This window comes from Caloenas nicobarica, chromosome Z (genome assembly GCF_036013445.1).
Source record: "Caloenas nicobarica isolate bCalNic1 chromosome Z, bCalNic1.hap1, whole genome shotgun sequence".
NCBI lineage: Eukaryota > Metazoa > Chordata > Aves > Columbiformes > Columbidae > Caloenas > Caloenas nicobarica.
Window position 1 is genome coordinate 44160577 of NC_088284.1, and position 14760 is coordinate 44175336.

The following is a 14760-nucleotide window of genomic DNA, read 5'->3' on the forward strand; positions in this document are numbered from 1 at the left end:
TCTAATTAGGCATGTCTAGAAAGAATAAACACTGATGAAGCTGCTTCGGAAAGAGAATATTAAGCCTGGCTTCATTAACAGTCACTCCTTCTAACAATATCAACAAGTATACAAGCAAGGGAATGTAATTTTTGCTGCTACAAACAGAACCTAACACACAATAGAAATTTATATAGCCTCCGTCAGAAATATACTTACAAGGAAACCTACTTCCAAATTTCCTCCGCCTTAATAAAAAGGCTGCTCCAGGAATGAAATGCCTTTTTAGCACACATCACCACCTTTTATAACAGTCCATGCACTTATCACTGAAAAACGCTAAAGAACAACACATGATATGACTTCCGTAATTTTGACTAGTTCAAGCTAGAAAATCTTGTATCCTACCACTGTACTTTAAAGAGAGTATCATGTATACATGCATCACAGCAGAGACTTAAAGACTGCACAGTCCCACAACATCACCACCAACAACTTTGTGATCAATGTTTGTTTCATTCACTGTTGTTAGAAACTGCATCTCCTGTCACCAACAAATCCAGCATTTCCACCCTCTTGGGAAAAATATGTATTTTGTTAAGGGGAGGGGGCAGGAAGAGAGAAAGAAAGAAAGAATTTGGTACTCCTACTAAATTTTAACTTTAAAAAGCTACTGGATTCAGGGAAGATAACTCTTTGGTACAGAAGCACACACACTTGCACAAACAAGAAGTTTGCAAAGTATTGTGAGAGCACACTGAGAATCCATCATATGTACCATTGTCCAGCACCAAGTTACCAACTAAAAACCAGAACTATTAGCCAAAAATATTGAAATATCCTATAACAATTCTGTCCAAACATTTTAAGATTACATAAAAGAGATAAATTAGAAATTAGATAAGAGAGAAAATGACGACAGTTGCTGAATTAAGTTCCTAACACGGCAGAAAGTTATACTTTCAGGTGACAACTCCCGGGTTTACAGAGTATGTCAATACTAGTCCAGGCACCTCACCCGCTGGTAAGAAAGGACAGAAAAATCAAGCGACTCTTTTGTTTTCACAATCCCATCTTCTTCCTGTAGAGATTCCAGCTCTCTCCATCCTGCTCCTTTTGACCAATTCTGAACTATCCACTGAACCGAGCCACGGCAGTAAAGCCAGTGAGACCAGGGCAAACACGCAAAATGCGTTTCTCTGATGGCCTTAGTGCCTCAAAACACGCCACTACATCAGCACTGGTTTCCTCTACCACAAAACAGAGAGAAAACGCTCAACTCCTGCGGCTACCAGCACACAGGCCACCCCTCGGCAGGGCCACGCAGGTTGCCCGCACCTCTTCCCCCAGGCCCCACGCCGGAGCTCAGCTCCTCTCCCCACCCGTGGCATCCAGCACGAAGCGGGGCCTTGCTCCCACCCCGCTCCTCCGGGGTGCCAGGCCGCCTCCCTGCCGGGATCCCAGCCGCACCGCTCACCCGGGCCGCGGGGGCCGCCGTGCCCGGCCTGACCCGCCACGGCAGCTGACACGTCGGCAGGCCGCCCCGCGCCGCCGCCCACCTCGGCCGGGCCCGCCAGGGACACCTCGTACGCCCGCCCGTCCTTCAGGCGTAGAAGCGGGAGGAGAGGGAGGGAAAAGCCCGCTCCGGGCCGCGCGCGGCGGCAGGCCCCGGCTTCGCGCCCAGAGGGGCGGCGAGAGATGCGGCCGGGTACGCCACAGGCCGCGGGTAAAGCGGGGAGAAACGGGCCGTAACCGCCGTGGCCGCCTCCCCTCCCATGACGCTGCAGAGCGAGGCCTGGCCGCCGCCCTCCGCGGCCTCCTTCCGCCGCCGGCTGCACGGGCCCCCTCCCGGTGGCGGCGGCGCCATGATGATCCGCCCGAGAGGGTGCCACGCCAGGCCCTAACGCCGGGCCGGGCCGCGAAACACGCCCTCACCGCCACGGCCTGGGGACCCGCGCCGCTCACCTTCATGTCGGGACATCCTAGTCCAGAGGCGACGGCCTAGGCCCGTCTCGGGGCTCCCGCGGGCTGCTCGGGCGCCGCTGCGGCCTGGCCCGCCACCGCCGCACACACGGAGCCCCGGTGCGAGAGGAGCGGGGCCGGGGGCAGGGCCGAGAAGGGGGCAAAAATACAAGGGGCGGCGAGGAGCCGGCCGGCCTCCGGCCTCCCTCCTACCCCTCCTCCTCCTCCTCCTTCTCCTCCTCTTGCTCCTTCTCCCTCGCTTGCCCTGCGGGGGCGGATCCGGCGGCAGCAGCTTCCCGGGCGCCGTGACACTGTGACTCTGGGCCCCACAGGCTGCTGGCGCCGCCTCCCGCTCCGCCTGCTGCCGCAGCGACAACGGCGGTGAGGCTGCCCGCTGCGCTGGAGAGCTCCCGGCCCCTTCCCCTTTCTCCTCCTCCCGCCCCGGCCGCGCTTCGGGAGGAAGAGGAAATATCCCGCCGGGGCGGCGGCCCTCCCGCGCAGGCTGCCGGGCCGAGAGCTGAGGGCGGCGGCGGGCCCTGCCGGCGGGGCGCCCCGGGAGGGCCGGCGGTGGGCGCCGGCGGAGGAAGCGGCCAAGGTAACGGGGCCCGGCGGCGGCAAAGCAGACGCCAGGGTCTGTCTGAACCGGGGGACAGACGCTGATTAGCTTTTTATTTAAAAGGAGGGGCAAAAAGTGGCAGAGACCTGTGCCCCTGCCCCTAACCGATTTTTCGATTCCTGATAGCGTTAGGCGTTCTGGTAGCTTTGGGGAACGGCTCGCTGCGTACTCCAGGGCAGGCACAGGGCTGACTTCCCTCTTATTTTTTTCCTCTTCCCCCGTTGTCAGGCCTGCAGAGTACTTTTGCCAGAAGTGTTCTCCAGTCAGGCTCCAGCTCAGTAAGTAGGAGGCTCCACGTGTTGTGTGTCATCACACTCCAGGCGAGTGTCTTAGTCTCTCCACACCACGAGAACTTTAAATCCTGTCATGGTTGCTTCCTACCCTGTCATGAAAGCAGGCTAGTCTTGAGATGAGTGAAAAACCTGCAGTATGGCAGTGTTCCTGCCCTGGTTCAGATGTACAGGGTACATACATCAAGTGTCTTGATTCTGTGCTGCCTTTCTTACTATGACTTCCTGGCCTTCCCCCAGATTTCATTCTGAATAGCAGCATCTCTCTCACCTTTTCTGTCTATGCTAACTCCCACTTGCCTTCATTTTCCTCTTAAGTTTTCATCTCATACCTTGCTCATGGCATTCCTCCATCTTTTCTATCTCCATCTTCACCATCTTGCATCACAGCCCCATATGTCTGCCCCAGCCCTGCAATTCTTGTATATTCATGTTGGTTAAGTACCTCCTTGTTAGTCTGTTTTGAAGCCCTTGGGGGCCCACATGGCAGAGTGACCTAAGCATCAAGCTGCAGTGAAAGGCAGGAGTGAACAATAAGTATTGAAAGGAGGAAGTGACAACCTCATTCCTTGCACCATCTCCTTCCCATGCCAGTCATATTATATAGCCTCTGCTTCTCCCCCTTACCTCTGTGTGCACACTTCTATCCCCTCTACTCTAGTCACCTGCTTCACTTCCATCTTTCTCTTGGCCACATGCAGTTTCATAAACACAGTGCCTACTGAGAGGGTAACGTGGATACAGTCTGTCTAAAAATCCAGTGGGTTGTGGGCATTTTCACTGGAAGCAAGCAATACCTATGCATTGGATAAGCTGTAGAAGAAACTGGATGTTATTTTGACTGATGGGAGCCAATGGCTTCACTGCTTCTGAAAATGGAAGAGTTGGTGGTCATGCAAGGAGTTTGCAAGAAGCATGCTACAGATGACAAGAAACTGAAGAGTAATCTGCAACTGTCATAAAACTCACTACTAAACTATTCAAGTGGTACCTCCCAAGATAGTTCCAGAGGCAAAGCAGTGCCTATCTTGCCAACGTTTCACAGCAACAGTGCACTGAGTGGGGCAGTGGGTTGTGTGTGTCGTACTACTTTATTTTAGCATTGGCATTTTTCAATACAAATGGCAATTGTTGCACCCAGATGTGAAATACAGACGATTAGGTGCTCTTGGCTGATGCAGCCTTTCAGTCCCTACAAAAGCAAGCTAGCTTGCAATTTGGTAACTCAGCTGGCTAGCAATATCTTGTCTCTGTGCGAGGCTGGGGTTCCATGTGTACATAACTCTGCCTCACTCTGAGCAAGATGATACTGTGTTGGTGTGTACTCAGTTTTATCCTGTTTCTGGCAGAGTGGCCTCCCACAGGAGCTTCTCCCCAAGTATCTCCTGTAATACAGGCTGAAACCCAGGCATTTCACTGAAACCAAGAAGATTCAGCCTTTGGTCATGGAAGACCTTGGGCTAATCATCTTGTCTCTCCGCACTTCAGTTGCAAAATGGTTTAATAACCTTCCTGGCCTCTATTAAGTGTTGTTCACATGAATATCCATTGAGTGCCCATGGTCCAGCACATGCTGGTGAGCACCTCAGCACACAACTTTTCTGAAACACCACTAGTGCCTGTGGCAGCCAAGGAGAATTCTGCAGGCTCTTCTGCATCTTTGTAGGCTTGAGCCCAAAATTAAAACTGTCATCCTGTTATTACATACTGTTTTCTTGCCCTAAGGCCAGTGTCTATACCCCATGAGACAATATAGATATAAGCCTTGGTACTTTTAGAGTCACATTAGAATATGCCAGCATGAGCGGTAGTATGTAAAACACATCTGTGTGATATCCTTAAGTGGGAATTTTGCTGATTATCTTCTCTGCAAATAGGGCAAATACTGCAAATGTAAGACACTCAGACTCCCAGAGGTGAGCATGTGGCAACCCTGGCTCCGTGTGGAAAGAAGTGCATAACAGAATTTGAAGGTCCTTTACAAGGTCATGACCACCAGTACAAAATATTCTTAACTTCTTGGTATTAACTTGATGATTAATAACCTTGTTTTTAACTATATTGTTTCTCAAACCCACATGCTGTTATTCCACAGGCAGAATGACAAAGATTCTAGTGAGTTTTATCAAGTTCTGGTGTGGATTAATCTTCCTGTCCCTAAGGGAAGAGCCTGCCATAATTGTTTTTTTCATTCTTTCTCGCCTGTGCAGCGGAATAATCCATAGGTGAGACTTCCTATAAAGCCATGAGGAAAAAGATTTCAACATTAGTGTTTTCCTGGTGGGTAAACACAAGCTGAGAAATTAAAATTTACTTACCCAAGGTTATTCAAGGTCAGAGCCAGGCAAGCAATTAGAGACACAGACCTCATAACTAACTAGGCTGTTGTATAAGCCATAGTAAGAAACAGAAAAATTCATGAATTTTCCCAAATCATAATATGATAAAACTTGTGCCCGGAAGTAATAAAGTCCTCTGAAATAGGGAAGACATGCTTGTGTGGTCTCATGCAGTTCCTTTCCCTGCCACTGTAAAAGGGTTCAGTGTCTAGAGTGGAGCAGGACAAGTTCATACACTAAACCGAATAGTGACATCCTAGAGCAGAGCTCCTGAGGGGTAAAACTGTTACATTAGGAGCCACGTAGTCCGTCAATGTCCTTGAAATCTTTCAACCCTTTGTGGGCTACTGAAAACCCACTGAAACAGTATTTTTACTTGTTTCAGTGCTATCCCTACCAGGCTTCATTCATTTGAGGAAGTGATCTCTGCTTCACTTTGCTTGGATTTGTCATTACCAAGGTTAGGCACCCCTCTACATATAACACTAGCTCCCTGTTGGTTTGATGGTTCAGCTTCACACTTAGTGGTAAGATATGCTGTCACCACAGTGGTATCAAATTTACATAAATCAACTGCTTGAATCAATCCGGTCATCATAAGATAAATATGGCACTGCAAATGTATACCTGGTCAAATGTTAAATTTGTACATTGATACACACCAGGGCCTCCCAGTACACTTCCTTTTCTAACTGCTGTTTTTTTGCGTCCTCTTGCTCAGGAGTCATTCAGTGTGATATAGAGCTGCTTACTGGCTGTATTCAGTGTGATCTGTAAAGAACACTTTTAAAGAAAGACAGTCTTTCTGCTTTCTAATTTATAAGGAAAGATCTGGAAGAACTTTCAATACTGACCTTCTTTTCTGTTTCAGTGTCTGCACCCAGGACACCTATTCTACCACAATAACAGAATAAAAACCACAAAGACTTTGGGACTCCTGTGACTGGATGCTGGATAGGAAATGGTTTTTCTGCAAAAATACTTCTTGTGAACTCAGTCCTTCCACTTTCCCAGGATTACCAACAATGTCTTGCAATCAAGCTTGAAGTGTCCAAACCACTGAGGAACAGCACAAGCAAACTTGGAGTCATCACGAACATCAGATGGCTTTGCTTAGTGGGTCTCACATAGAGCTTTTGCAGTGGAGTACAAGCAGCCCACCGGAAGAGAGTGAAGCTTGAATTTTTAGCAGACATGCCTCCTGTGGCCACTGTATTTGGCCTCAGAGCTAAACTGAGCTAAGCATAACTAAATATGCTGTTAAATGCTCATCAGTTTAAACTTTTATTGGAATTCCTCCTTTTCAATGTTGGACTCAGCTAAGATGTGCAATACAAATGCTACACTGCCGTGCCCATACTTCACTGGCAACAAGGAGTGGCAGAAGCTGTTCCATTTTTTAGACACATAGTCCAGATGTAGATGTCACATCTGCCGTTTTTCCTGAGCAGTGGCATCCCCATATTCACCTGCATGTGCCCCTGAAACTACTGCCTACTCCCCAGGCAGGTAACAGGTTTTGCATGTTCCCAGAATCTTTTTGGAAGCCAGACAGATGCTGTGAAGCGGTGAAGCCAAGCAGTACTTGTACACAGTCAGACATATGCATGCAGGCACTGCAGAGAATCCTGATATATTGCTGCTCTTTTCCTTCTATCAGCAAATACATCTGGACTTTGGCAAAATTAGGAACTGTCTTGTTAATCTCCTTACCTTTCCAGACCACTCCACTTTGGAATCAGCATTCAGAGGTTATCCTAGATCTCCCTATTGTGGTTTTACCTGGCAGGCAGCCAGCCACCCTGCAGCTGCTCACTCAGCCCCTCAGTGGGGTGGGACACAGAAAAAAAAAAAACAAACTCGTGAGTTAAGATAAAGACACTTTAGTAGGCAGGAAGGGAAAACAACAATAATAATAGTAAAATAATATACAGAAAAAGTGATGCAATTGCTCACCACCCGCCAACTGATGCCCAGCCTGCCCCTGAGCAGAAATCACCACCCCCTGGCCAACTCCCCCAGCATGATGTCATGGTGTGGAATACCCCTTCGGCCAGTTTGCGTCAGCTGTCCTGGCTGTGCCCCCTCCCAGCTTCTTGTGCACCTCTTCACTGGAAGGGCATGGGAAGCTGAAAAGTCCTTAGCAACAACTAGAACATCAGTGTGTTATCAACATTTCTCTCATACTAAATCCAAAACACAGCACTATACCAGCTACTAGGAAGAAAATTAACTCTATCCCAGCCAAAACCAGGACACTATCCTTCCCTGCTGAGAGTTTTCATCCTTCCCAGCAGTCAGTTTTTGATGTTGGTTAAGATACCAGATGTTGATCTAAAGCTGAAAGTGTCCCAGCTACCTCTTTCTCTCCTACTTTTCCAGCCAAACCTTTATGAAGAATTTGAGCCCAAACAAACACTGAAAATTCATCAAACCATTCTGTCCTCTTACAAAAATATTCTAAACTGACCACATGCCCTTGTAATGGCATGGTTCCAGTAGGCACACTGTTCTTACAGGGCCTAAAGTCACAGCGTACAAGGAAATAGAAACAGCTTTTAAAAATTCTCCAAATTTCAGCCCTGCTCTCCATCAGAAGAGGACAAAGAAAAAATAATTTATCGTTTGTTGAAATTATTATTAGTGTTCCTTTAGAGGTTACCACTGAACAAACTGATATTCTTCTACTTGATAACCACAAATGTTGCTGGTTTTACTCCATTCCTCGTGAATGAATGAGAAACACAGCACCCTACACATTGTTCCAGCAAGGAGGAGATATCAGGGATGTATCCTGTTTACTTACAAAGCCCTGTTTCTGCGAGCAGGAGGAAGCAAATGAAACAATATCTGCTCATCGCTGTAAACACTCTTTCCTCTGCTGCTTAGGTATATTTTGTGCGTATATTTCTCAGAGCCATACCACAGTAGTGATTCAGGCTATGAGCTAGGATTTTATTACCCTCTTTTTTTTTTTCCGTCCTCTTCTCTGCTATTGCCACCCTCTTTCAAAACAATACCTGCACTTAGGTAGGTTCCCTATAAATTCACATCACTTAGTGACCCTATATGACCTTTGCGTGTGCTGCTTAGTGCCTTCTCTTACAGTGGATGCTGCCATCTGATACAAGAGACAAGCTGCTCTTTGCAAACCGAAGTGGTTAGTCTTTGGATTTATGCACCTCTACTTCAGTAAAATTTCAGCGGACTGCTGGCTTATGCCTAGACCTCTCAACTCAACTGCTGGGGTCATGTGATGAGTGGAATGCTGTAATGAGGTGATGCAATCGAGTCACATACCCCAGTCTCCACAACTAGCCAAAGACTTGAGGGGATTGCAGAGGGCCTTCATGGCTAGATCCTTTTCCATGAGGATCCTTGTGAGCAAAGGAACCCTCTACAAGTCACTGCAAAATCTCATCGACTCCAGCACTACTCACGCTAAGTGCAGCACGGCAGAGCATGGGAAAGCTTTGCCCTGCACTGCTTGTATCTGCTATGCAGGCATGAAGCTGAGGAACAGAAAGCAGGTAAAACTCCTATGGTGACAAAGAGACTGCTAGCATTTGTTGGAGTGAGGGGGCATCTGTGTACACCAGGCATTTTCAAACATATGAGGAGATGTGGTTTCTGTTGTAAAAAGCCTGTTATAAAGCAACAACTGAAAGCTGGCAGCATGGGATGTAAAACCCAGGGGATGAGGGTCATGTCCTGGCCATGGCTGCTGAGTAGCAATCCTGCAGTAAAATGGATTGTATATTATCTTTCCCTTCCTCTTTTCTCCATATAAACTTTCGCCTACATAGCTCAGGCAAGAACAGAGCCACCAATGTATTAGCAATTATAAAAAGAAATGCGAAAGTCAATACAGATGAACTTGGAGGGAAGGCACTGCTCCTACTACAAATGCACAGAAATGCTGGGTGTGCTAGGTGGCTCTGTCTGTTTCAGCAGCAGGCGCCTCTCCTGAAATCATTTGCTGTAATATTTTTAGCTGTTGTTAGTGATGCATGAGTAGTGATTTTGGATTGCCCTGGACCTAGTCATCCTTCATCCTTCCCTTCCTTCCTCCGTGACACAAGATAAAATTTCAGCTCCAAGAGGGACTTAACTATGCCTGGGACACTGCTAATGATAAGCAGAACTCATGCGAACTTCCGGGGTTTTGTCCACGTATCCCCTTCTAATGAAAAATCAGATCTTGCCGAAAACAAGTCTCTCACACATTTTCCCTCTGAAAGTCAGAAGCCAAGCAGCTTTCTTTTCTCGATTTACAAGTTTTTAGTTTTTCAATTAAAGAATTATCAACATTGGCATTTTAAAACATGTTTTTTTCTGATTTTCATTTGCGCATTTAAAATACTGAACACTCTTTTTATTGTAACCTTTATCTGAGCTCAGGGTCTTTTCAAGCTAGACCTCTAAAACAACATAGCAAGGTGACTGGCACTACCACTCAACTGGTAGCAGAGTGCTGGCACAGTGCTGCAAAGGGTTGTAGCTTGGGAGCCCTCCACACTGATCGTGCACCTGGGCCGTGGGAACCTGCAAATGGTTATTTCGGTTCTTTTTACAGCAGAGAAACCATCACTGCAAGAAGCGGCTGGCAGAGCCAGTGAGCACCATGTGCTATGATGTACAGGTAGAGTGTGTTCTCACTGTCCTCTATTAAAACCAGTAACAAAACTCACATTCGTGGTGTGTCTGGAAGCTAGAGCAGGGACAGATACTTGTAGGAACCTTGGCTATGAAAAGGGAAGCAGGTTATCTAGCTGCTGCCTTATTGTCCTGGTGCTTTTGCAGAAGGGGAAGGACAGGGGATGTACATCAACAATACAAATATAGCTCCCTTTTCCTCTTCCTCCTTCCAAAGCTTCTTGGTAGCAGCACAAGCATTTATTCAGCTGTTCTTGGGTCTGTTGGAGAGATGACTTGGACAACAGACAGGACACATCAGGAAACCACTGAAGTAATTAACCAAATACACCTACAGAAAGCATGCCAAAGCCAAAAGAATCAGAAGCCCAAGTACAGCAAGACCCCTTCTACGGTGGCAAGATCACTGCTCATGAGCAGTACTGATAGGGCAGCATTAACTCTGCCCTCATCTGAAATGGTTAGACGACACCTGTCACCTGACCATTTCAGATGAGGGCAGAGGTACCAGAACGACGGTTATATCCACCAGAGTGGGTAGTGGTAGCATAGAATCATAGAATCATTTTTGGTTGAATGAGACCCTTAAGATCATCGAGTCCAACCATAACCTAACTCTAGCACTAAACCATGCCCTTAAGAGCCTCATCTATATGTCTTTTAAAAACCTATAGGGATGGTGACTCCACCACTTCCCTAGGCATCCTGTTCCAGTGCTTCACAACCTTTCCTGTGAATAAATGTTTCCTAATACCCAATCTGAACCTTCCCTGGTGCAACTTGAGGCCTTTTCCTCTTGTCCTATGTCCTGGCAGCTCAATGCATACACATGTAGGAAGCAGCAGCACCTGAGCAGCCCTTGGTGCTCAAGCTGGCTTGGCAAAGTCATACATGGCATCTCTTAATTCTCTTAAAATCCCTGCATTGTGATTACAACCCATAAGACTCAGTTTCAACAAACCAGTGAATAAGGTAGAGAGATTTGTCTTTGCCCTTCTTCACCCAAGTCGTTGGTCCTGCTTCCCGGTGAGTGATGCAACCACTTTTGGACATGCTCAGTTTCCTCAATTAGGCCCCAGTCCTCCCCTGACTTCCAAGCAGCAGGAGCAGGTCCTCTTGTCCTTCAATCCATATTCACAGAAAGAGCCAGCAGTCGCCAGTACTTCGTTACAGAGGAATCAGAGAAACTTACAGTAGCAAGGCTGGCTTTAAGGAACCAAAACTTCCCAGCTTGTGAAGGTGCATGAGTGCACTTTGACTGGAGACTGGCCACAAAACCCACAGTCTGAGCAGAGGGGTTAATCATGTGGTTATTTTAGAACACCAAGACTCAATGAAGTCCATATCTGGAACAAGGTGTCCAGTGTCAGAGGAGACATTGTTTCAGTTAATGAAAAATTGCTCTCCAAGTAACACCAACAATTTTTAGTGAAGATGACCTCCTAAAATACTTGTGCTTGAGCCCTCTGTGGTCCTATGTATTGACTTACCAAGCAGCTGCTCCTCCGTGTTTAATTAGCAGGTGTGAAATTAGTGGTGTTGCATGGAGGAGTTGTCCTGGTTACACCTCTGCTAGCCTGCACATAGCCGGCAGCAGCCAAGGCAGAGTGAATTCCACACTGCCATCTAGCGATTACCGTCCCTACCCCGCACAGCAGCGAAGTGCTACAGCAAACGCTTTAGTTGCTCAAGGCTGAACTCGTAGGTAGGCTTAGAGCCCATGACTTCTTGAGGAAGAGTGATGGGTGACACACGTAATGGAGCGGACAGTCGTAGCCTCAAGGAGCTTCCACAGGACAGCTGATGTGGACATCTAGACATCCTGAGGTGGGGTTCCTAGCTAAATTTGGTGAAGCTTCTATTAGCTCTTCATGCCAAGTACTTATAGAAACCTAAAAAAAGTGTGTGTGCTCTTGATTTTGGCAGAATATTTGTCCTGAATATTCACATACAGACACTTGTGTGCCTCTTTACATACTAATTCTCTCCTCTCCTCTTTTCCCCTCCTGTCTCCTTCTTTTCTCCTCTTCTTCTCTTTTCCCTTTTCTGCAAATTCAGGGCTCACTCTAGCAGAAGGTAAGGTCTTCTTTTCAGAGCGGGCACAGGGAGGCCCAGAACTTGTAAATATGTTCCTCTCTCAGCAGAATCAACAGCATCACTTCTGGCCCGGGAATATGCTCCTAATTTTCAAAAAGTTTTGTGTCCGAAGGGTGTATGTTTTTAAGGCAAGTGATGCATTAAGATAAAAGAATGCTAAGAGGAGAGAAGGAATGGATAGAGAAAATGACCATGTCACTTTGACACTGTGACTTCTGATAGGTACAGGTCATCCCTATTGGGACACTTCAGCATTAGATAACATGTTGTGGAGAAAAACAAAGGATAGTCTACTTCAGAGATTTCTCTGTGCCAGATTTTATCCACTGTTTGCCTGTATTGGGTAGGCACCCATACAGAGTACACTCATGTAAACATACACAGAGTACTTTAAAATGGCAAAGTCATTCATGACCAGAAGTATACGGATCAGTCCAGACTGCCAGGAATTCTAGAAAGGACCTGTTATACAACAAAAATAATGTAGTTTTTACATTCAAATGCATTTTTTTACCCTTTGCTATTAGAATATGTTGTACCAAAAGCCTGACAGTACAGCCTTAAAGGGCGAGAAAATGTTTTCAACTGGAGATACTTAATAGAGATGGTTATTTACAAGAAAAACTAAATATTGGAGGACATTTGACAGCTGCAGACTAGAAGTAAAATGTCGTACTGCCACATTAATAGGCTCACCAAAACTCAGCCAAACATCATCTTACCCAAGTTTTACAAATCTGCCTTAGGCAGAAGATACACTAGGGAAACTTGCTGCCAACTCAAAAGCCACAGGGACTTGGAATAGAAAGTGCAAGGAACACACCTTATCCCAAATGTCAGTAACGAGCAGAAGGCGCCAATCTTCAGAAAAGTGCATGAGCTATGCTGAGGAGCATTTTTCATACTATTGCATCCACCCATATCTGGGACAAAATCTGAGGCATAGCTCAAGGCATTAATAAAGGTATTCTCTCTCAAGTCATGTGCACAGGGTAAGAAAACCACAGCTGCAGTGTCTCCCCTGCTGTCCTGGTTTTGTTAAAAACAAGTTTCTTTTTTAGTGAATCTTCCCTGTCAGCTAAAGTCTTCTTACTAACTGCAGTTTTCCTGATAGTTAGGTACATATTTTGGTAGACATAGCGATGGAATGCAAGGTCATTGATAATGATGCATCCCGCGAGATGTGCAAGCAGGACGTGAACTGAAAATTGACCAACTAAAGTATTCCATTCCATTCACGTCATACTTCATATAAAAGTGGGGGATCACGAGGATCTTGTCCCTTTTTCCTTATGGCCGACATTGGGAGAGGACCTTGCGAGTTGTCCCTGCGAACTGAGGCCTAGTGACAGACTGAATCCAGTTCCGGTTGGCTGCAGAGTCCAGTCCAGGACTTCAGGTGCTGGCCCTACATCTGCCGGAGCAGTTGCCGGGACTTTCAAGATTGGTTTTGTATATTTTGTATTATTTTCTCTATTTTTATTAGTAGCATTAGTGAAACATTTTTAATTTTTTCCAACTCTCTTCTCTCTGTCCTTCTTTCCCTCCCAATCACCTGTCCTTAGTGGGAAGGGGGGAGAGGGAGGGGCTGAAGGGGAAAGTGGCGGGAGAGGAGGTTAACAATACATCTGCAACGGTTTTATTGTCACCCCGCAATCAAACCACGACACCTGCCTGTTTTGAACTTGCACATATGCAAGTGCAGCAGAATTTGCAAAGCCCTTATGTGAGCCTGCAAGGGATGACTCCACACCATCACTTAATATTGTTCTCTTACTCCTTTGTTCTAAAAGTGACCAGAGCTTTATAACATTTTGTACTCTTGTAGGAGCCCATCTCTCCTTTCTCTCTGAACAGTACACTGCTAATCTGCTGCAGCACAGCAACTGATAGAAGCATTTTGTGCTAGCTGAGGTGGTTTTGTACTGAATAGATTACAAAGGACTTGCACACTGTTTCGTCAGCTGAGTTGCAGAGACAATCAGGTGGAAGTCAGTTACAGCTTAGGCAGACAAACAGAGCTAGACCAAGACAAGGATGTCAGCCTCTGACAAAAGCAGGCATTGGAAATACTTTCACATGCTTTAATAATTCTCTATATTCCTCTGAACGTTCCAGTTACACTGATTTACAAGGGACAGTTGTACCAATACAGTATTCCATTTAGGGACAGCTACTCAGTAATAAAATTGTACACAAGAGTCGCGTCACTACAGTCAATCACTGGCAACAGGAAGGATTCTTGTACAGATGAGCCCTTAGGACAAATCAGTTTGGTGTTTCCCCTGATCATAGGTAGTCAGTATCAATGCCTACAGGTTAAAGTCATCTGCCACCTCCTACTATTAGATCCTTCTCTTTATAGCTTGTTCATTTTGTCAAGCTCCCACTTGCATGAGAGATTCTGTCTCAGACGGATTTTTAAAATTAAAGGCTTGGTAGCTGTAGTTGCAACCTGACTGGGCAGCCTGTCATTTTCCCAGCTCTGTCAGCTTAGTATTTCTGACTGTGTGGCTGACTACTACAGAACTGAGGTGCCTTTTGGAGATGATTTTAGAGCTTCCTTGCAATCTGAATGACAGTAAGCATAAACATTTGAAAGAAAAAACCCCACACATTCCTGTTAAAACATGGTGACTTATTTTATTTTTATTTTGTTAACCGGACTCCAGTCTCTAGCATCTTTTTTCCTCAGGATTTGCATCATTTGTTTGGTCACACATTTGTTTTACATGAGACGAGATATTTTTCTGATGGAGTACATATCTGGTAAACATCTCAGAAGCAGCATCATCTTTGCAAGTGTCACTATGCTTGTATA

General features: G+C 46.2%; 1 protein-coding gene and 1 long non-coding RNA gene across 3 annotated transcripts in view; one reads left to right on the forward strand and one right to left on the reverse strand.

Moving 5' to 3' along the window:
* KCMF1 (potassium channel modulatory factor 1) overlaps positions 1 to 2530 on the reverse strand; it is a 58575-nt gene extending 56045 nt beyond the window's left edge. Inside the window, exon 1 of one of the 2 annotated variants that reach the window (XM_065655964.1) lies at positions 1945 to 2530. In XM_065655964.1, coding sequence (XP_065512036.1) covers positions 1945 to 1960 — 16 coding nt within the window. In that variant the 5' untranslated portion in view covers positions 1961 to 2530. The remainder of the gene's footprint in view (positions 1 to 1944) is intronic. The other variant, XM_065655966.1, reaches the window with a different exon arrangement.
* On the forward strand, positions 2447 to 9510 carry LOC136001541 (uncharacterized). Its single transcript, XR_010607809.1, has 2 exons — positions 2447 to 2536; positions 6058 to 9510. It is a non-coding gene; the product is annotated as an uncharacterized LOC136001541 (long non-coding RNA).
* The last annotated feature ends 5250 nt before the right edge of the window (positions 9511 to 14760 follow it).